At 37.7% G+C, this 24086-nt stretch overlaps 1 protein-coding gene across 1 annotated transcript in view; it reads left to right on the forward strand.

Moving 5' to 3' along the window:
- The window catches only part of LOC138916885 (olfactory receptor 4D10-like), a 40842-nt gene extending 24361 nt beyond the window's left edge, over positions 1–16481 (forward strand). Inside the window, exons 6-8 of the mRNA XM_070230490.1 lie at positions 4184–4420; positions 13399–13453; positions 15049–16481. Coding sequence (XP_070086591.1) covers positions 15274–16209 — 936 coding nt within the window. The 5' untranslated portion in view covers positions 4184–4420; positions 13399–13453; positions 15049–15273 and the 3' untranslated portion in view covers positions 16210–16481. The remainder of the gene's footprint in view (positions 1–4183; positions 4421–13398; positions 13454–15048) is intronic.
- Positions 16482–24086: the final 7605 nt, after the last annotated feature.

The following is a 24086-nucleotide window of genomic DNA, read 5'->3' on the forward strand; positions in this document are numbered from 1 at the left end:
GACATAGGTTTGCTTTGCTCAAGATCTCATATCAACTTAATTACAGAGATGTCTTCCGAAACCAAATCAATTTCTCTTCCACCAATTGAATGTAAATTGTTACATTACATGTCTATGCCAGACTGAAATCCTGCTCTAGAAGGATCTCCTGATCAGTGCATCTGAAGTACATATATATGGGTATATATGGCCCATCACAGTATAAGACATTTTTTCTGCTTCAACTCTAAAAGGTCTGGTGACCTTGAGACCCTCAAAGGTAGATAATGGTTGTCTGTCTTGATTCCCATGAGTAATGACGAAACTTTGAAATATTTTCCGTAATGGCCTAAAGAGATTTATCTCATGTGGAAATAGGTGTGCCAGATTCAGATTATTGTGATCAGTTTAGACAAAGGCAGAACCTCAGGGATCCTCCACAAAGAGCAAGCTATTCTCATTATTCAAGAACTGATTTTCCAATTACAGCCTTACCAGGGCCAATCTGAGACTGGCTTCCTCATTGAGGATTTGCACTCTTCCCACTTTGCATTTCCCAGAGAGTGAGAGGAAGGGTTAGAGAAGATAAAACTCTAATGAATCTAGATTTCAGTCAGTGGGTGTTTTGAACTGGAAGTACAGGCTAGTGTTTTTGTCTAGAAAACACAGTAAAAGTAAAGTATTACAGCTGAAAGCTCTAACTTCAGAGTCATACAAACCTGAGTCCAAATCCTATCTCTGTCATCCACGAGCAGTGAGATCTGAAGCAAGTTATTGTATCTTTTCACAGGTCATAGTTCACCTATACAAAGATACTTATAATATCTATCTCATAGAGTTGCTGTGAAGGTTAAAATGAGATGGTATATGTGAAACATACAATGTCTAAAAATAGTAAATGCTTAGGGAAAAACTAATGTCATTTTGATATCATCTGTATTGCTCTGCCTAACACACATGATGTCCTTCATTGACCTGTTTCACTCTCCTCCCATGTGGCCCATACTCACCATTACTTGGAAAACACTAATGAGGTAGAAAATATGGGAATGCACATTGAATTCAAAGCATCTTTCATCTTAAAATTTCTAGCTTTCTGTCATTAAAATATGACAATAACTTTGCTTGTTATTTTTACAGCTTGAAGAACGATCCTTAAGCTGATGAGATAAAGCATAGGAGAGTTTCATATCTAGATAAAATCTTGGCTTTTAGAGTAGAAGTAAAAGATCAGAGGAATATGTCAAATCCCATGGGACAAAAAAGAGCTCAAGGAAAGTTAACCAAAGGATACTGAGTGTTGAGGACAAACTTCACTTGTGTCCCACATTGAATCTGGAATGGCCCCAGAAGCATTCATTAACTAACTGGTTCAATTGATTGCCATTTCCTGTCACCTGGTCAATCCATTCTACTTTTTACAATATTAACCTAGCTCCCCTGACATGAAAATTCTAACAATAATTCATACATGTTAAATCACCATTCACAGGGTCCTGCTACCTTTGCTCAGGTATCTCTGGTCTCAAGTTCCTGAACATTTCTATGTGAAATTGCCTATGAAAAATGCACACCAAAACCCACTTATACCCTATTTCATGCCAATGTGTCATTTCCTTTCCTTCCTAGATCTTGTGGCTCACTCTAATTAGATTTTTATCACTATGTCAGAATTGGATGGCACCAAAGATCTCTAGGGTCTGAATCACTGTGTCTCAGAAGCATAATCCCAATGGCGCAAGAACCCAGGAACCCCGTCACTGAGACTTTCTCAAACCACTTAAACACACAACACAATCTGATTCATTAATTTAGGTGAAGGGGAAAGAATTGTATCTGACTGCACAAGCATATATCATTTATCTGGATGACATAAAATCAAAACCTGCGCTGCATTTTTTTCCAACTAAATCAACTTTTACTATTTTTTAAGCTCTGCTGCTAAGAGCCAGAAATGTCAACTGGCGCTGGGCACACAAGCCTTTCATACTATCCTCTCCAACATTGCTCCCTGAATCAAACATTTCAATGATCAACATCTCTGGGTAACCATGAACCCAATAACATAAAATAATTCTGAAGTAATTAAACTGATGAATATCAAGAGCTGTCACATGCTTCCTCCCTGGATTCTAAGTGTGCTGTGGATCTTAGAGATGTAGATTAAAATAATTGATTAGTGTCAATGTATATATTGCATTAAACAGAAACTGCACATATAAATCTACAACATTCAGTCTCTGTGAGCTGCCCTGACAGCAGCCACAGAACTTTGATTTTTCCATTGCTACCATTTTATTCAAGTTTTATTTCCAAGTTGATTGCCAGCAAACTGATTTTGGTCAAGCGAAAGACTGCACAGTCCATGGTGTGCATGACACCTCCTTCTTGAGTCAAGAGGGATAAATGCACTGTCTAGAGAAAAAGATAATGACTGAATGTACACCGGTGCGTCTGTATTTACTTATGAGACGGAACAGAGAGGAGATAAGTGCAAGAGAGTAGGAGAGCTTGATGCCATTTTAATGACTCCCATGGGAACTCCATTGAATTGGACACTCAGCTTCCACTTTCATACCCAACAATATTCCCTTTGCTAATTTCTTTATTAGGCTTTATGAAGGACTAATAGTGATGGCTGAGGCACTGTAAGTCAAAGCGTAAGAATCAAAATTGATTGATTCCCTGAGGTTGGCTTTTCCCATCTGAAGGAAGAAGATAACAAATCACTAGCCTTGAGGTAGGCTTTTCATTAAACATAGAATTTCCCCAGAATCCAGTTCCTTTAAGGTGCAGTTGGAGCATCATAAGAGGATCAATTTCTCACTAGGAGACTGACGTCAGATAGTGTTGGAGTTTATGAACGTCTGAAACTGAAAAGTGGTTAGAGTTGATTTTTCAGAAATACTGCAATTGCATGAAATGTTCCTATTGAAAACAAAACTCTTAATGAAGCAAACAGAAGAGGTAGTTTTTCAATACTAGGAAGAGGGGAAGTGTGGCTTGCAAAATGTTGGAAGAAGGTCAGTTGACTCCAGGGGATGTACTGCATTCTACTTGGAAGGATGGTGATTTTGGAGGGGTTCTGAAGGCAGTTTAGAGTTTGCTAATATCCCTAGCTCTCAGGAGGGTGATTGCCTTGGAAAAACAGCACTCAAAGACAGAAATTCCTGAATTCAGTAAGTGCAGCCAATCAGCTCTGCTTCTTGGCTGGGAATGGAAGTTTGGGGGCTTTAAGCAAGGTGTTTTAACGGCTAGCCTATCTGTGCCCTTATGTGCTACTGAATATGAATAATGCTCTTAAAACTTTTAGGGATTCAATCAAGAGCAAAGGCTTTCCAATAATAATAAAGAGAAAAAGGAGCAACATTTGCTCAGTGGGAAGCTGGGGTATGGGGATTACACTCAGTTTGCAGGTTGTTTCCAAGATGCTTGATAAGCTTGTTTCCAAAGGATGGTCCCCTTTAGGGTGATTTCTAAGAAATCCTTGTGATCTGTATTTTAACCTTACAATAACACATCAAATAGTATTTCTTTATCCATTTCCCCCCTCTCCCTCTGAGGTGCATGAGTTTCAATGCAATGTGCATAATCATGTACTTTAAAAGTATTCTTCCTACTCTTTGTAAAAAGACAGCATCCATAGGAACAGACCAGATCCAGTATATTCAAGAGGAGTTCATTTGAGATAATGCTACTCAGAACTAATTTCTGCATCTTGCCATTGGAGTGCTACGTAATTAACCCAGGTTCTTGGTGGAGGTGCCTCTAAAGACTGCAAAGTTTGCTTTTCAAACTCTGCCTTTTTCTTTTTTCAATGTCACCTCTGATATCCTCTCATGCTAACACACTTTCGGTTACACTTCTCTTACCATGTGCTGGCTTCTTAAACCCACATACACATAGGAATCATCCCATAAATGTTTGCTTAAAGCAGGAAAAAATAAGCAAAGCAGAGCTCCATTATTATGCCCACATTTCCATAATGTTGAGACCTTGAAAGTTGTGTGGACACCCCTGGAGCCTGATGTCCAGATGAACGTATTTGTTAATGAGGATTATAATTTATTTTCTTTGTGTAAATGTTTATAATATAAATATATTTATTTACAACTCCATTAAAACATTTATTTATGTTTATAAGCAGGTTTGTGATACAATACTTTGATTTTTTTGAACATATGTATTACCTCAAACCCCTAAGGGAAAAGGAAAATATCCCCAAAGGAGAGATCGCATTTGCCACTTACCCCAAGTGTTGAGAAGAGGGAGTTGAACCACAGGGTCAATAGCAAGATGAGCCACTCTCAGACAAGCCCCCACAGATGAACCTGGCATTTGTAACAAAAGAAGCACTCACCTCGGGCTGAACAGATTGGCAACATCAGAATCCTCAGCTTCTTTCAGTTTCCAAAACAGACATAAAATATCATCGTATGAGGTAGGTCTTATTATCATCATATTGTGGGTAACGTATAATACTGCAGGCTAAGAACTGACTCCAAGCCCTGCCCTGTGAACCTCACATGTATTTTTCATTGGTTTGGTACAATTATGGAGTAACTTACCCAAGGTCACACCAACTAGGAAGTGGTAAAATCTAAATTGCTTAAATGCTCCAGATGATGCACATATGTGTATCCAAAATGCAAGGGTGGGACGTGATACTGTTCAGCACACCTCCTGGATGGAGTTTACCAACATTATATGCCCAAATGGGACTATTTTCCTATACATCCCCATGATTTTGTAACTCCTCACTTTTCTTTCTGCTGACTCCACAGCCTGCAACACCTTTATTGGCTTAACTGTAAAATTCCTAAGGAAAAGATCTGTTTGAGTCACATTTCCCTCAAAAAGACCATCTCAATGACATTATGATGGTTTATTTTATGTGTTATCTTGATGGATGACAGGGTGCCAAGATTAAGCATTATTTCTGGGTGTGTCTGTGACAGTGTTTCCAGATGAGATTAGAATTTCAATTGATGAGCTGAGTAAAACACATTAATTGCCTCCCCAACAAATGCAGACATCATCCATTGAGGGCCTAAATAGAACAAAAGGTGGAGGAAGGAGAAATTCACCCCCATTTTCCTGCCTCATTGTTTGAGCTAGGACATCTCATCTCATCTTCTGCCTTCAGACTAGGATTTACACCATTGACTCCCCTGGTTTTCAGGCCATCAAACTAAGATTCAACTACACCACCAGCTTTCCTGAGTCTCCAGCTTGCAGACTGCAGATCATGGGGCTTCTCAACCTCCATAATCACGTGAACCAATTCTTCATGATAATTTTCCTTTATATATCTGTATATATCCTATTAGCTCTGTTTCGCTGGTGAACCCTAATACAGTCATAAAAATGGTATCTAGAGGAAGGAACACAGAAGGAAATAAAGTAGGAAAAGTAAAAGAAACAGGAAAGAGAAAGAAAAGAGGAAGAGAGAGGACAGGTGACACAGGAAGCTGTTAGGCTTGTCACAGTGGTTTCCTGAGTAGGATATTTGAAAACCATTGACTTATCATTCCAATATCCAAAAGAAAGATTCTAGAGTGGGCTGCTGTCATTCATTAAAATATATTTCTACATGCCAGATTAACCGAAGACTCCTTTGGGGATGATTTCTCCACTTTCAAGCCATGGCAATTATAGTGTGGGGAATTCTTACTTCTGGGATTCTAGAGACCTGAAATCTCCTACGTTCATTACTCTGCACATTCATTCTTATCACTCGATTTTGTTGACATAAACATCAAAGAGGGAGAGATTGAGATGAATCCTAACTGATGGCAAGGGAGTCAGAAATGGGGCTCCTATCTTATTCTTCTGTGTGAGCAAAACGGAGATTGCTGGTTGGAGAAACGTGATCTCTTAAAGATATTTTCTAAGATTTAAAGAGCAAAATGAAAAAAGTAGAGAAATTGAAACCAGAATCTGAGAAAAAATTACTAGTGGACAGCATGGCAACCTGAATAACACAATAATTTGAGAGGACCTAAAGTCTGTAGGTGAGAGAAAGAAAAACATAATTCTCAGGTTGTAACTGGTAAAGACTGTAACTATATAACTATAAAGGTAACCACTATGAAGTGGTGGTCAATTAAATTTCACTTTAAATGAAAGTCATTTTTCACATGAAATTAAAATGTTATGATCACCATGTTAATTATTCTTAATATTCTACTGAAGGATGATGTACATACATACAGAAAAATGCACATAAGTGTACAGCTCAATGAATTTTCCCCCGAGCAGATTATATTTTGTAACAAGCGCTGAGATCAAGAAACAGAACATTATCGGTACCTGAAAAGCCTCCCTCATATTCCCTTTGGTTTTGTAATTTTTTCGTTCTTTATGTGAAAAAAAATAAGAGATTTCACACTCTTTTGTGCCTGGACTATTTGACTTGACATTGGGTTTTTGAGATTCATTTGTGTTGTTTCATGTAATATATGTAGCTCATTCCCATTGCTGTGTAGTATTCTATGAATTTAACAAGCTATTTATTTTTTCTACTGTTGGTAGGCAATTGTGCCGTTTTCCATTTTGACTCAATTACAAACAATGCTGCTAGGAATATTCTAGGATATGTCTTTTGGTGGACATATCATATCTACTTATTTCCTGGGGGTGATATAGATTGTTGTTAGGATGGAGATATACACACACACACACATGTATATATACATAAATATGTATTATGTATATATATATAACAACACCAACAACTGAACAAACAATTTATATGTATATATATAGACATCTACCCTAAGATAGATGATTAGATTGATACAGATATACATACCAATATACATATGTAGATAGATATACATATATATGTAGATATAGATATATAGCATCAGTCAATACAATCAAACAGCAACACGGTTATCCCAATTTTACAGACCCACCAGCAGGCTATGAGAGTACCAATTGTTCCACGTCCTCACCATCTCTTGATATTTTTCATTTTTTCAGTTTAGCCATTTTGGTAGGTAGGTTGTAGTTTCCTGCTATAATTTTAATTAACATTTCCCTGATAATTAATGAAATTTAATTGGCATTTGAATATCTTCTTTTGTAAAGTTTGGATCGTGTCTTTTGCCATTTTCTGGTTTGTTCATCTATCTTCTTTTTACTGATTTGTAGGAGTTCTTTATATATTTTGGATGTGAAACATTTCTCAGCTACATGTATTGTAAATATCCTCCCATTTGCAGGTTATCTTTAATTCTCATAATGGTGTCCTCTGTGAACAAAAATTTCTCATGTCAAATTTATGCTTATTTTTTTATTGTTTTAAGTGTCATATTTTAGAGTAAAAGGAGAATTGAACAGGTTCAAAGACCTGTCAGCCGCGTTTCAGGGGCCACAGTGATAGAACCTACCTGTTTAGGTGACTGAGTGAAAAACCTGAGTATCTTCTATCTAAGGGTAGCATACAAAATTGTAGACATAGGGCATGCATAAAAAAAATCCTCCCCACTAAAACACCAAACTCAAGTAACAGAACAGACTACAGTAGATTTAATATCCCATTCTTTAACTGCACTGTACTTTCTTCCAGAGATATGCTTCAAAAAGAATTTGTGACCCAGTGGTTCAGGGAAATTATACTAGAGTGAAAGAATCAATTTTCCTGGGAATTACCAAGTTTCAAGAGCTGAGCTGGGTCTTATTTGTCTTCTTGGTTTTGGTGTACATGACAACTCTTATGGGAAACCTCCTCATCATGGTTACAGTTACCTGCAAAGCTCACCTTCACACTCCCATGTACTTCCAGCTCCACAGTCTATTTGTTCTTGACATCTGCTTTTCCTCCATCACAGCTCCTAAGGTCCTAGCTGATCCTCTATCAGAAACAAAAACCATCTCCTTCAATGCCTGTGTCACTCAAATGTTCTTCCACCATCTGGCAGGTGCAGATGTTTTGTCTCTCTCAAATGGCATTTGATTGCTATGTAGCCATCTCAAAACCCCTCCATTATATGACCATAGGGAGTAAGCGATGATGCGCTAGCCTGGTTTCAGCCTGCTGGTTGGGGGCCTTTGTCCGTCCTATCATGAAGATTTCTCTGTTGCTGCCCCTTCCCTTCTATGCAACCAATGTTCCTCACACTTTCTACCGTGATGTCCCCCAGGTTCTCAAACTCACTTGCACTGACACTGTCACTCTGGAGCTCCTCATAATTTCCAATAAGGGATTAATCAGTTGGTTTTTACTCTTCTTTCTCCTCATATCCTACACAGTCATCTTGAAGATATTGAGATCTCATACTGGAGAGAGCAAGAGGAAATTCAACTCCACCCGCACCACACACATCACTGTGGTGACGGTGCACTTTGTGCCTTGTGTCTATGTTTATACCTGGCCCTTCACTGCCCTCACCACAGATACTGCCATTTTGATCACCTGCACTGTCATCTCTCTTTTGCACAATCCTATGATCTACACCCTGATGAATCAGGAAATGAAGTCGGGCATGAGGGAACTAAAGAAATGACTAGGACATTCAGAAAGGATCTAAATTCTATAAGGATGACATAGCACTAAAATTTAAAGATAGATATCAAATTTCACTTTCTTAAAATGGCAAGAGATCACCTTAATGCTAAAAGCACAGGGGCATCTATGGATACCATGGAGTCATAAAAGAGGCGGGTCCTATATTATGTGCTGGGACTTATAGGTGATACTGCCTTAAAGTGAGGCCTAATCATGACTTTGGGTACCCACTCTCACTTATTCATGCCTCAAATATTGACAAAACACATATTACGTGCCTCACAATGGTAGGACTAAGACTGCTGCAGGAAGATTAAAGATAGTCACTGTCCCACAGTCATATTCCAAGATGCTTTAAGAGGATATGGTCAAAGTGCTGTGGAAATATTGTAGGCACTTTACTTGAGAACTTCAGAAGAAATTTGACCATAAGTAGATGTTTTCAAGGGGAAAAAGGCAAAGAGGGGCAATCCAAGGAAAGAAATCAATATGTGCAGAGGGAGAGAATAGTATAAAAGTGTGCCACATTATGCAACAGTCAGCTCATTATAGCAAGGAACTAGTACATTCAAGGAGTTAATACCAGTATTTGATATTTAAAAAGAAATTTCAAGATGAAGAACTCCATCTATGGTCACCTGAGCAATGCAAATCCATGACTTCTACAGGGGAGAGAGGATCCCCATACTCACTCCAAGGCTATAGTTTCCTCCTGGGCAGAAGGAGGCAATGATGTAAGAGGGAGTATTCAGAAAGAAATAACACTGATGGGTACAGGCTGTGGAAAACTCACACGGATTAATGAAAGGCTTAAGGGAAGACAAATACTAAGCATTTGGGAAGCAGCTGACCGTTACATAGCAGGATTATCCCAGTCGCAGACTGGACAGGCCTAAATTTCCGCTTTGTTTCTGTTTTTTGGTTTTTTGGAGGTTATTTCCCAGATTTGTTGAGATATAGTGGACATGTAACATTCTGTAAGTTGAAGTTGTACAACATGCTGATTTGATAAATTTGTATAACACAATATGATTACCACCATACCATTAGCTACCACCTCCATCACATGGCATCACATAATTAACATTTCCTTTTTGTGGTCCTCATTGTTTCTGCACTTAGAGATCTCATAACTTTATGCTTCCCACTCAATCCACGAGAAGGTAAAGAAAAGATATAAAAAGCACAAGGATTTAATCAGTGGATCTGAGAATTTGCTAGTCTCTATGAAATGAAAGGAATGAAAATGGTGCTAGGAGAAGGTTTATCTAACAATCCAGCTGATATTTCACTGAGATCTATTGTTGGCTTTACTGTACAATGACTCCCACTATGATAAAGCTCAAGCCATAGAAACTGGAACTCATTTATTCATCTGAGTAAATAAACGCTGTGACAAAAAAAAGTTCAAAATGGAAGTAGTTAAAAACAGTAAAAGTTTGTTTCCTGCTCATGTCAAAGGCCAGAACTGGTCTTCAGAAAGAGATGTTCCACGCACTCATTTAGAGAGACAGGCTTCCGATGCTTCTATCTTGGGCTCCACCTCTTTCTAGATTCTCAGAATCTTCTCCATTCATCCAGAAAATGGAGGAAAGGAGAGAGGATTAAGAATTATGGTGAGAAAGGAGAGATGGTTATGGGCCAGTCCTGAAAGTAATGTGCATCCCTTTTGACCACATTCCATTGCCCTGCTCTTAGTCATATGGCCTCAGTTAATTACGAGGGAGTGTGGAAAATTTAATCCTGCTCTGTCACCAGAAAAAGGAAGAGAACATGGAAGACGATGAACTCCAACAATCTCTTCAACATACGTAGTTCATTACTAAGAAATTACAATTGGATTAGATGACAAGGACTAAGACTTTGTCTCTAAAATGATTCTCTCAATACGTAGAAACATTTGCTGGAAGTACTACTGCACCCTTGGAATTCACAGAGAACCAAACTGAAATGAGGGAGATATGGGGAAAGGAAATTTAAATAAGAGGAAGAAAAAGGTGATCAAGGTAAGCCTGGGAACTAGAATGACAGTAGGCTAGAAGGTCAGGTCCCAAAACATAGTACACTGGAGGAGAGTGTCCAAAGAAGACTAGTCAAGAAGACAACCCTCACTTATCCTCATACTTTCTATAAGCTAGTTGTAAACAAACATTTAATAGTGCAGAAGCTCCTGTGGAGATGCGTGCCATCTTCTTTGTTGATTACTCCTTCATGTGTTCTATTTTATGCCTATCACACTTATGACTTCGAACTATATATAAAGCCATAACAATCAAAACAGTAGAGTACTGAAATAAAAACAGACATATAAACCAATGGAACAAATCAAGACCCCAGAAAGAAACCCATGCAAATACAGTCAATTACTTATCAACAAAGAAGCCAAGAATACACAATGGGGAAAGGATACTGTCTTCAACAAATGGTACAGGTAAAACTGGATAACCACATGCTTAATAAAGAAATCAATCTCCTATTTTACCCTATTCACAAAAACTAACTAGGAATAGAGTAAAGATTTAAACATAAGACGTGAAATGATAAAACTCCCAGAAGAAAAAATAGTGTAAAGTTTCCTTGATATTGATCTTGGCGATAATTTTTGATATGACACAAAAAGCACAAGCAATAAAAGCAAAAATTAATAAATGGGACTACAACAAACTAAAAAGCTGCTGTACAGCACAAAAATAAACAACAAACGAAAAGACAACCTACAGAATGAGAGAAAATATTTGCAAATCATAAATCAGATAAGAGGTTAATATCAGAAATATGTGAAGAACTCAAACAACTCAATAGCAAAAACACAAACAATTCAATATAAAAATGGGCAGAGGACCAGAATAGATATTTTTCCAAACAAGACATATAAATGCCCAAAAGTTATGTGAAAAGGTGCGCAACATCACTAACCAGCAGAGAAATGCAAGTCAAAACTACTGTAAGATATCTCTTAATATCTATAAGAAGGTCTATCATCAGAAAGACAAGAAATAACAAGTGTTGGGGAAGATGTGGAGAAAAGGAAACTCTTGTGCACTGTTGATGGGAAAGTGAATTTGCACAGCCACTATGTAAAATAGTATAGAGGTTTCTCAAAAAATTAAAAGTAGAACTATCATATGAGCCAGCAATCTCATCTCTGGCTGTTTATCCCAAAGGAAATGAAACCAGGATCCTAAAGAGGTATCAGTACTCCCATGTTCATTGCAACATTAGTCATAATATCCAAGATATGGAAACAGTCTAAGTGTCCATCAATGGATGAATGGATAAAGACATGGTATATATATACAATGGAATATTATCAGTTATAAAAAAGAAGGAAATCCTGCCATTTGTGACAACTAGATGGACATCGAGGGCATTATGCTAAGTAAAGTAAGTCAGACAGAGAAAGACAGATACTGTATTATCTCATATATCTGTGTAAACTAAAACTCTAAGCTCACAGAAACAGAGAGTCGTATGGGGGTGCTGGGGGTTTGGTGAAATGAGATGTTGGTGAAAGGGTAAAACTCTCAGTTATAAGGTGAATAAGTTTTGGAGATCTAATGTACAGATGGTGATTATAGTTAACAATACTATAATGATACCTGAAAGTGGCTAAGAGAGTATATCTTAAATGATCTCATCACATACAAAAAAGTGGTACTTTTGTGAGGTGAGGAAGCTGTAAATTAACACTATGATGATAACCATTTCGCAACATATAAATGTATCAAATCGACCATTGTATACCTTAAACATAAGCAATGATACATGTCAATAATATCCCAGAAAGCAGGGAAAAAAGAAAAGAATTACCCATCCCAAACACACAACCTGTATCATGAAGTTTTTAATCTGTATAGACTAGTTCAATGTACTAAAAAAAATGGAAAAGCAGGTAAATCCAAACCCATAAGCATTCCGGAAACAGTGAAAGTGCGTTCTACATAAGAAAAAACCATTCAATAATTTGAGTTAAGCGTGAGTAACTATTGTAATTTTGTAGACAGCTTTACTAACATAACTTATCTAGCAGTAATCCAAATTGAGAGATTCCATATGAATACAGTATTGGAAAACAGGAAAAAATTGCATTCCTCAAAGATCATCTAAGTCATGTTTCTCTACATGTGGAGACATATAGCAACATCATGAGACTATAACAAGTCTGCGTATAATTAAATACTGGACTAGGAGCAAAGGCTTTAAGGTCCAGTTCTCTTCTAGTTTTTTGAGAATCGAATTGAAACATTTATATATAGTGTCCTCTTAGCTTTACAAGCGATGAAAATTGGACCCTTGTAGTCTCTTGGGCACAGAATTTGGCAGGTTTTAAAATAGTTCTGATTGAGCTATGGATAAACAGATAGATTTCCTCTACTGCCTCTAAATAATTTGGACAGAAACCAAAATGTATCTGTCTATGTGTGTGTGTGTGTGTGTGTGTGTGTTTACACATGTGCATGTCTCAGGAGCTTCTTAATAACTCCCACTGAAACCTCATCACTAAGAGCAGAATCAGACACTGACTTCCCCTTCCTTGTCCAATATTATTCCCTTTGTAGTTCTTATATTAAGCCTCAAACTGAGAGATTTGTATGTAAGACAGGGACACAGTGGAAATTCTTGAAGATGTGATTCTTTGAATCTGCCCTTTCTTTCCTGAAAGGGGAGATAGACACTAAGATATTTAGTCTTCCAAAGGCTCTGCCTTCCAAAACAACATTTTCAAGAATTAAAGTCACCAGTGTTCTGTTCTGTACTGTACCAATAACTCACAATTTGCAGTTGGAGTTTCAGGATCAAAGATATTAGGTAAAGACGTTAAGCTTTTAGCTAAGGTAAAGGTTATGGATAGTGAAATTGAGATGTAATTATCAATTATGTATAAATACTTTGATATTTTCCAGGTATATTAAATGCTTCAGAGTCAAGATAATCTTCTCAGTGACAGAAACAACAAAGGTGGGTATTAACTATTGGAAAGAGAGATGCCGTGTTAAGAGGGATTTAGAAATGTGGTCCATTCTGTGTGAGAGAAGGCATGATACATTTGTTATATCCTTTGAGCCACTTATTGGTGAGGCCACCTCAGACCAAAGTCAATGTAAATTGGGTTTCAAGAGCCCCTTTCTGCCAAATTCTTATCTTCAGACAGACTCTGTCAAACATTCCTGTTATACAAAATTAGACATTATACATATAAGATTGAAGCAGGAAAAAAACACTGTTTCTTCCATCCTATTTCCATCTCTTCCTTCCTTTAAACCAAATATAGATTCATCATATATTCTGTAACAAAATCAAGTATAACAATAATACTTACTAAAATACGGTGGGGAAAATTAAGTAAATCAACTTTTCATAAGTCTTAACACATAGTAAATACTTAAAAAATAGTAGCTTTTGTTACTGCTGGAAACCATAATATCTCCTATCCCCCCCAAATCTACTTCTATTCTTGTGACACATTTCACATTTTATCTTGCATTATGTTCATCAGTTTATAAAAATCATCCACTTTTGTTAGGCTACAAACACTTAGACAACGTGGTCTGGTTTATCCATATACATTTGAAATTACAAGAAGTGTTCACTTTCTAAGAACAAGGTGGAGAAAATAATAATTACAAAATTTCCTAAGAATTATCAATAAGAGTTTGTTAAAAATAGACGTTATAGGAGCCAGCCTTGTTGCACAGTGGTTAAGTTGGCTCACTCCACTTGAAAACAGATGTTAGCTCAGGCCAATCTTCCTCACACACAAAAAAAGGCATTATTCTAATGATACCGTTATCTCTCCTTACTGTGGGACACCTCCACTCTCTTGATCCACAAACAGAAAGAGGCAGAGGAGAGTGTGGTTGATACAATATGAACCATCTCTCAAAAGTTGGTCACTATCTTTATTCTTTCCCCACACTCAAGCAAGGATCACATCAGTTATCCAAGATGAATAAGCTCTAGAGAATTGCTCTACAATATTGTAACTATACTGTATTGTGCAATTAAAAATTTGAGAGGGTAAGTCTCAAGTTTAAGTTTTTTCTCACAATAAAATAAAGATATTTTTTGTGATTAGAATTTACATATTGTTTCAATCTGTTTCCCAATAATACATTTTAAATATGTTTAAATAATTATTAAGCAAACAATCTGATTAGTACAAGGAAATCACAATGACAAGGTACCTACATGGAATAATCAGCAGTTTTAAGAAATTCAATGTAAAATGGCCAACAGCAAGGAAACTGACTGATGCCACACAACATTGCAATAAGAAACTGAATAACATCCTTTTATTCAGAAAAACAAGAGCCTCTTGGAGTCACCAGAATATTTGCTAATATGAATTTTAAACTTGTAAACAATACGTCTACAATGACTGGAGACAGTTCTAACTTATCTTTGTATATAATGCTTCAAATGGTTCAGGAAATTCAATAAATTTGTGTGGAATAAAAAATATTTATAAAATTTTAAAACAAATAAATTAATTAAATAAAATATGCATTGCAAATGTCTCTGCTGAATATAAATGCTTATTCTTTTCAAAATAGTTTTATAGGAACAGAATTATTGAACAGCCTTGCATGTGATAATTTGATTTGATCACCAAACTGATTGCAATCTTAAAAATTTGGACAACTCAACAAATTACAAAGACCACAGTCACATGAAGAAGATTCTGAATTTCATTCTTAGTGCTTAGGAAGAAAATAAAATAGCCAACACTTTTCAAATGAAGCAGCTTGAAACAAAAGAGAGAGAAAGAAGATGACTCAATGGAGCTGAAAAACGGCACCAGGGTCAAAGAATTTATTGTCCTTGGCCTAACCCAGAATCAAGAACTGAACTGGGTCTTATTTCTTTTCCTGCTTTGGGTGTATGTGACAACTCTGCTGGGAAACCTCCTCATCATGGTCACGGTGACCTGTGAATCTCGCCTTCACACCCCCATGTATTTTTTGCTCCGTAATTTGTCTGTTGCCGACATCTGCTTTTCCTCCATCACAGCTCCCAGGGTTCTGGTGGACCTTCTGTCAGAGAGAAAGACCATCTCCTTCAATGGCTGCTTCACTCAGATGTTTTTCTTCCACCTCATTGGAGGGGTGGATGTATTTTCTTTGTCAGTGATGGCATTAGATCGGTATGTGGCCATCTCCAAGCCCCTGCACTACGTGACCATCATGAGCAGAGGGCGATGCACTGCCCTCATTGTAGCCTGCTGGCTGGGGGGCTTTGTCCACTCCATCGTACAGATTTCCCTGTTGCTGCCCCTTCCCTTCTGTGGACCCAATGTTCTTGACACTTTCTACTGTGATGTCCCCCAGGTCCTCAAACTCGCCTGTACTGACGTTTTCATGCTTGAGCTGCTGATGATTTCCAACAGTGGACTGCTCACCACATTGTGGTTTATCTTCCTGCTTGTGTCCTACACAGTCATCCTAATGATGCTGAGGTCTCAGGCAGGGGAGGGCAGGAGGAAGGCCATCTCCACCTGCACCTCACACATCACTGTGGTGACCCTGCACTTTGTGCCCTGCATCTATGTCTATGCCCGGCCCTTCACTGCCCTCCCCACGGATAAGCCCATCTCTGTCACCTTCACTGTCATCTCCCCTCTGCTGAACCCCTTAATCTACACTCTGAGGAACCAGGAGATGAAGTCAGCCATGAGGAGACTGAAGAGAAGATTTGTGCCTTCAGACAAGGTATAGACTGGTCATTCACTCCTTGTCACTGCCTTTGAAAATGTTTGTACATCCAATAACCTGGATTGTCTAAAGGATTTCTAAATAATCTTGATATTTCTACTAAGATACACATGACTTTCGAAGATTCTGATCAGTATGCAATAATAATGTGAAAAGAGAGTTTTCATGTTACAAAATAAAGTAGAGAAATCAAATTGTTAGCTGGAGATTTGCATATTGCTTACGCAATGCAGACTTGGAAGAAATAAAGAAAACAGAATCGATATATACTCAAACAATCACATTGAAATTGTTCTGGGTTTTATTTCCCTATTCTATTGCAGTATAATTGAGAAACACAAATGTTGTTTATTTCAGATGTACAACTTGATGTTTTGATATACATATAGATTGTGAAATGATCATTGGGAGAAAATGGGTTTAGGTGGAGTCCTTCACTGTTGTTTCCTGCAACTGCATGGGATCTACAACTGTCTAAATAAAATTATCAATAAGAAAAAGCAAAAATATATGTACTCAGACATTCCCATTATATACACGTTACCAGGAAGTGTGCTGAGATACATAGGAGAAACACAATGCGTCTTGGGCATGGATTCTATAAGGAATTTCTTGATGTTATCACATTTTAATGAAGTAAACACATTCAGATTACATTCCTCCTCTGACTCTCTTATATGAATAAATTACTATTACCTGAATATTTTTCCATCTAAAGCCTACACTCCAGTGGCTGAGTGCAGGTTCCTTGAAGCCAGCACAGCTTGAGTTAGAATATGGACCTCAATAACCATGAGTTCTGTCACCTCATGTAAGGCCCTTACTCTGGCCGTCCTCTGAACCCCACACCCGCTGTACATACTTCCACCACATCCCTTCAGTGACTTGGGCTCAGCTTGAGCACATAACTCAGGACCTTGTTTCCAATTCCCTGTCCTCCTTCTTTCCATCCACCCCAAGTAGGACAATGCTTTCTTTACTGTATCCCCAGCACCTGGCACAGAAAGTAGAACATAGAAAACACTCATAAAGATGGTTGAATTACAAAACTCAGTGAAGGAACATCACCTCTCACTCGTTTCTGTTCCTCAAGTCATTGGAGAATAGGGTTAACAAAACAATTGATTCATTGTTATTCTGTTAACATTGCTCCCTAAAAATGACAGAAACTTATGAAGCTGCTTCAGGCTATGCATATCCATTCAAAACGGTTGGCATGAGTGAAAAACATTATTCAATATATGAGCTTGGCTTTCTGCTATTTACAGGTGCTGTGAGGTTTTCTTTTTTGCCCCTCATTTCTGAAGGTATATCCTAGATCTTAAAATTTTTGAAACCAGAAAAATGTTCATGTTGCAGTACAAATCTCAGCACAAAAATCAGACATGCAAAGGTCCTCAGGTTGGGATGTGCCAGGTGTTTGTAAGAAGATTAGAGGAAGCTAGGAGGGGACAGGTAATAATTGAAGTCAGAGAAATAATGAGGCCATGGGACTAGACCCTTAGGACCTTTTAAACCACTGTGAGGATTTTGACTTTCACATTAAACAAGAAGGGATGCATTTGAAGGGCTTTGAAGAGCAGAATAGTGATGGATGTTTTAACAGAATTGCACAGGTTACTGTTATGAATGGAATGAAGAGGGGTGAGAACAAAAACAGGGAGACCAAATAAAAGGTCACTGCAACATTCCCATGAAAGAAAAAATGAAGACATAACTTAGGGTAGTAATGATGGAGGTGGTGAGAATTTTAAAAAGTCTGAAAGTTGAGCAACTGGGAGTTACTGATGAATCCATTGTGGATTTCCTGGTTACAAATGTGTCCTGTGAGAACTCCATCACCCAGTTTCTTCATCCGCCCATTGAGAGCTCCTTTACTCTCGTCTACATAACCCTTCCAGGTCCAATGGCTCCATCCAATACTTGTGTGTCACACTTCAGGATTCACTCCCCATGGGTGAAACTACCTAAGGAAGTTGTTCAGAATCCCTAAGAATAGACATTTATGTCCCAATAAGAAATCTACTAAGAGAAAACATCAGAGGTCGGGTAGGATTCTGGCTAAATTGACCTAACAGGATTCTTGCTGAAGGCAGGCCAGGGTGATAAGATATCACTTAGGGGATGGTGGATGGTGAGGAACCTGATTAGATACTGAGGGTGATCAACATGGAGGGTGGGGTATTTTAGCTAAACTGAATTAGCAGGATTCTTGCTAAAATTGGACAATGCAGAGACAAGCATGGAGGTCCCAAAGTTGAGGCTTAGGTGAAAAGTTCAGGGGAGCCTGAGTAGTTTGGTCAAGGAGAGAATCTTTGTCACTGCTAGAAACTTTTGGACCCTACACAAAAAGTATGTTCCTAAGAACATGTGTCTGAGTCACATCTTGAATACCATCACTGAAACCACCTCACCATCAGCAGAACTTTTCCACAGGGACGTCCAACTATATTCCCTCTGATAATTCTCACACTTGTTCTGGGATTAAGAAACTGGTACATACGATGGAACACTGTGAATCAGTGTGGAAAAGGCAAGGAAATATTATTCCCTGAGTCTGCCCTTTTCCACATAAAGATAGATGGGAAGCCACTGAAATCACTGGCCTTCAGAGGGGTATTTAACAGAATTTTCTGAAGCTGAATGATTTCCAAGGTACATGTGAACATTACTTAAGATATTAGAGAAGGAGGTAGGAGATTTTAGGAAAGAAACATAACTCTGCGTGAGTGTGAATGGCTGTGGTGCCTAGGTGTCTATGCATAAGCATGAGAACAAAAGAGTGAGAAAAACTGAATCTAGATGGAATCGTTAATATTTATAAATATGCTTTGACTAAAAACAATGAAATATATACACAGCATGCTACATTCCATGGTAAACATTTACAGACAGACAGCACAGCTAAGAAATATGCACAAAGAGGATATTGTGAAATGACAGCCATAGAAATGAGTCCAGTTTGGAAGCAGGGAAAAGGAAGCTCTTTTCTCCTGGGATCCCTTGAATTGAACAAACAAGAGATTTTTCTCAGGCTTATTTACTGTAGATAGATCTCCTCAAACTGATATGTACAGAGGTTTTTCTTATGCTAAATTTAAAACTAGAGAGAAAATAAAATATTTCAAAAAAGTTGAAAGAATAGGACAATGAACACCTACATACCCTTCCTTACATTTATAAAAAAATAAAAATTTTATAGCAATGATTTTCTTTTTTATGACTTTCCGTACACACGTTTGCCTTCTTTCCAGCCAAACTTCCAATTCAGAAGCAATTTTTGTATCTTCAAGCGGTCCCCTAAAGCCAAATCTCCCTTCTCTCCACCCCCATGTGTCCCAAACATAAGTGTCACCTCCTCCCTGCAGGTTCCTCTGAGCCTCTTGGTGAGAAGTTGTCCTTTTCTCACCCACAGATCGTCTGTCTTTAGATGATCCCCATCACTCCCATAATACTATTGGATTTCAGTTATTTTCTACTGGTGTTGGATTATATTCATTTCTCTCAAATAACCTAGAAATCTGACAATTTTCTATCAATATTTGTTAAATAATAAGATGGATTACAAATAGCAGAAAAATGGAGCAGAAGGTAGAGGATGTTGTCTGAATTACGAAAGGCAGTTTGTGGCTACTTTTCTGAAAATAAGCCTGACTTGTGGTCTGAGAGACTATACCTTCTACACTTCTGTGTAGACCATAGTCTATTATTTACAGGGAGTCCCTATGGAAGCCTATCATAACTAGGTAGGACCTCCTCATTACCTCTAGTAACTGTACTGAGTTGATCTTTTCTGCAATTATTTCCTCTCCTTAACTAGTCAGAATTGGTAGCTCAGCTACCACTTAGTTCAAAACACTCAATTTCCTGATGAACATCCATGTTAAGGTTACCCAACACAGTATTAATCATAACAGATAACCAACCATGTATGCTGAGACTCTGCATATGTTAATTCACCTAATCCTCATAACTTCCCTGTGACGTGGGTATTATTATAATCCCCATTCCAAAGTTGAAGTGGAGACTCCATGAGGTCTCTCACTTACCCAAGTCACACAGGGACAGAGCCAAGACTTGAGCCCAGATGGCTGTGACTGCAGAGACCTGCACCAGACTTCTCTGGGCTGCTAAGATGTTGTCAGAAAAGAAATCAAACCAAGCAAGTGCTCTCCTTACTACCAAACTCTGTCACCACCCTCTGGGCCACTCTCATTGACAGTAAAGAAAAATACCCTCTATTTTCCCCAAAAAAGTATGTTCCGATGATGTTGTTTTAGAATACATCTTCTGGGAAATGTACAGCTCCTCTAAAAGATTGTCAGTACATTTAAAGGAGCTGTGTGCCTGTGACAGTTACTAACCTGGAGTTTTACTTTAAGGTAACACACACATAAGCACACTTATTATTGATTAGGCAATGCTCTAAGTATTGATGCTTTTGCATAGATTAATTCATTTAATCCTCATGAAAATCACACACGGAAGATGCTACTGTTTCCAAATACTGAGGCCAAAGGGGTAAAGTAACTTCTCCTGTAGCGTAACCGGTAAGTACCCAGCTGGGATTGCAACAGGCTGTGTGATGGCAGAGGCCCCAGGTATCTGCCTGCATTCTCTGATAACTCTTGGTAGCTTTTGTAGTTTTCCATATTAATAGACTTTGGACAAAATTGCATACAGAGGAAGACAACTTGAATGGAAAGTGAGCTGGGTAAAAAGAAATATCTTCATCTGAACTGGAAAACACACCCAAAAAAGTGAGAGAAGTCACTTTCACCTTTCTTTTGTTTCTGATTATGATAAGAAAAAGGAGATAAACTGCAAGGAAAGAAATTAAGTCCATTTGAAGGATTCACCAAAAAAAAAGAAAGAAATTCAGAAGCAAAATGATTATATTGTAAGCACACGCTTAACGTTTTATGAAACTGACAAACTGTTTTCAAAAATGCTTGCATCATTGTACATTCCCACCAGAGTTACAATTCCTCTACATTTTTGTCAGCTCTTGACATATCCATCTTCTTTATTTTAGCCATTTTAATAGATGTGCTGTTATCTCACTATGGCTTTCATTTGTATTTCCCCAGTGATAAATGATGTTGAGATTCTTCTTACGTGCTTATCTGCTATCCCTATATCTTCTTGTTGAAGTGTCTGCTCAAACCATTTGCCCATTTTTTTCAATTGTGTTGTTTGTTTTCTTATTGAATTTTAAGACTTACAGCCGTTGTACTGCTAGTTACTTACCCAAGAGAAATGGGAACATATGTCCACACAAAGACCTTTACACAAATATTCATAGCAGCTTTACATGTAATAGTAAAAACCTAGAAACAACCCAAATGTTCATCAACAAGTGAACTGATAAACAAAATGTGGCCTATCCATACAATAATAAGGAACGAACTATTGGTACACACAAAAACATGGATGTATTTTGGAAGTGAAAGAAGTCAGACAAATAGAGAGTACATATTGTAGAATTCCATTTATATAAAATTCTAGAAGCTGCACACTAATGGATAGTGACAGAATGCAAATCAGTGGTTTCCTGAAGAAGGAGGAGCAGAGAGAACATATTACAAAGGGTCACAAGGACACTTTTGCCATGATAGGTATATTAACTATCTTAAACAAAGTGATGATTTCATGCATATATGCTTATATCAAAATTTATCAAAGTGTACACTTCAAAGACATGAGTCTACTGTATGTCAATGATAGTGCAATAAAAAAATAACTTTTAAGAAATAAATTTGACCAATGAACAGAAGAAAAGCTCTGAGTCCCCAGTTTTCCTTAATAGTTGAGGAGTTATTTAACATCCAAGGGTTTTGGTACCTAAAGTAGTTTAAAGACAGAAACAAAGAAATTCCCTTAAGCAAGAATAGAGCAATAGAGAAGAATTTTATAGCTTTAAAGTTTTCTGATTTTTCACAGCATCAAATTTGTGATTCAAAAAAGGGAGGAGTGCTTCTGTGAAATTCAGTCTGAAGACAACCAATCTACAGATAGGAGTTCTTAAACTATTTAAATGGAGCACCCAGTCTGGGAAAAAACCCACACTCATGTGGAACCTCAAAGGACCCCAGTTGTACCAAATAGGCATTGTCTTATCCACACACCAAACTACATCCATTTTTGTATCCCTCGTGCCACGATCATCCCTTTCTGAATGTTAAACATTCACCTCTTTATCTTGGATCCTTATAACTTATATTCTGAGAACATTATTTTTATGCATTTTCTAAAATACTTATATTTAACAGAAGAAAAAAATAGTTAAATGCATGTTTGTGTAATAAGATGTCATTTTGGACATGTTAACAATAACCTTGGAAAGGCTCTTCATGTGGTGATAACACCTCACTAGTTTTCAGACCTAATACCTAACTCTGTAAACCTGAATCTATTAAGCGGGAGTAAACCCTTTCTGAAATAACATTTCAATTTTTTCCAAGCTACACGAGGAAAAAGAAACATGATTCAATGGAGTTGGACAATGACCCCAGGGTAAAAGAATTTATATTTCTAGGACTTATTCCCAAGACCGGAGCTTGGTCTTATTTCTTTTTTTGTATTTTGTGTATATGACAACTCTGCTGGGAAACCTCCTCATCATGGTCACTGTGACCTGTCAGTGTCGCCTCCACACCTCCATGTACATCCTGCTCTGCACTCCAGCCAGCCTTGACATCTGCTTCTGCTCCATCACTGCTCCAAAGGTCCTAGAAGACCTTCTGTCTAAGATAAGGACCATATCCTATACAAGCTGCATGACACAGATGTTTTTCTTCCACCTCCTTGGTGCAGCAGATATTTTCTCTCTCTGTGATGGCTTTTGATCAGTACACAGCGTCTCCAACCCCTGCATTATGTGACCATTATGACTACGGGGCGATGCACCGCTATCATTGTGACTTCTTTGTGGGGGTGGGGGCGGTTTGGTCCCTCCATCACGCAGATTTCCTTTTTGCTGATGCACCATTTAGGTGCTCCTATGTTCGGTGCATAGATAATTATAAGTGTTATACGCTCTTGTTGGATTGTTCCCTTTATCGTTATTTAGTGCCCTTCCTTGTCTCTTGTTAAAGTTTTGCTTTAAAGTCTATTTTGTCTGATGTAAGTTTGTTCCCTCAGCTTTCTTTTCTTTGCCATTTGCATGGAGTATCGTTTTCCATCCTTTTACTTTCAGTCTGTGAGCATCTTTAGGTATAAAGTGTGTCTCTTGTATACAGCATACATATGGGTTTTGTTTTTTAATCTAATCACCCTATGCCTCTTGATTGGAGCATTCAGTTCTTTGACATTTAAAGAAGCTATTGATAAGTATGTACTTATTGCTATTTTGTTACCTTTTTTCTGGGTGTTTAGCAGTTCTTTCTTGTGGTTTTATGGCTTTCTTTGGTAATACGTTTGACTTCCTTTCTCTGAAACTTTTGTGTATTTATTATAGGTTTCTGGGTTGTCATTACCGGGAGGTTCATATATAATAATAACCTACGTGTATAGCAATCTACATTAAGTTGATGGTCTCTTTCGTTTGACCTCTTTCTAAAAGTTCTACTCTTTTACTCCCCTCCCTCCACAATTTCTGGCTTTGATATCATATCTAACCTCTTTTTCTCTGTGTGTACATCCATTACCCTTTTATCTTGGAAATAGGTAATTTTAGTTATTTTGTCTTTTCACCTTCATATTTCTTCATAGGTGATTGATCTGCTACCTTCACTTTATTATTGCCTTTATTACTGATTTTATTGCCTTTTTAAAATCATTTTCTTATTCCTATTTGTAGTCTTCTCTTTCCCACTTAAACCCCTGTAGCATTTCTTGTAAAACTGGTTTCCTGATTATAAACTCCTTTAATTTTTGCT

This window comes from Equus caballus, chromosome 12, assembly GCF_041296265.1.
Source record: "Equus caballus isolate H_3958 breed thoroughbred chromosome 12, TB-T2T, whole genome shotgun sequence".
Lineage (NCBI taxonomy): Eukaryota > Metazoa > Chordata > Mammalia > Perissodactyla > Equidae > Equus > Equus caballus.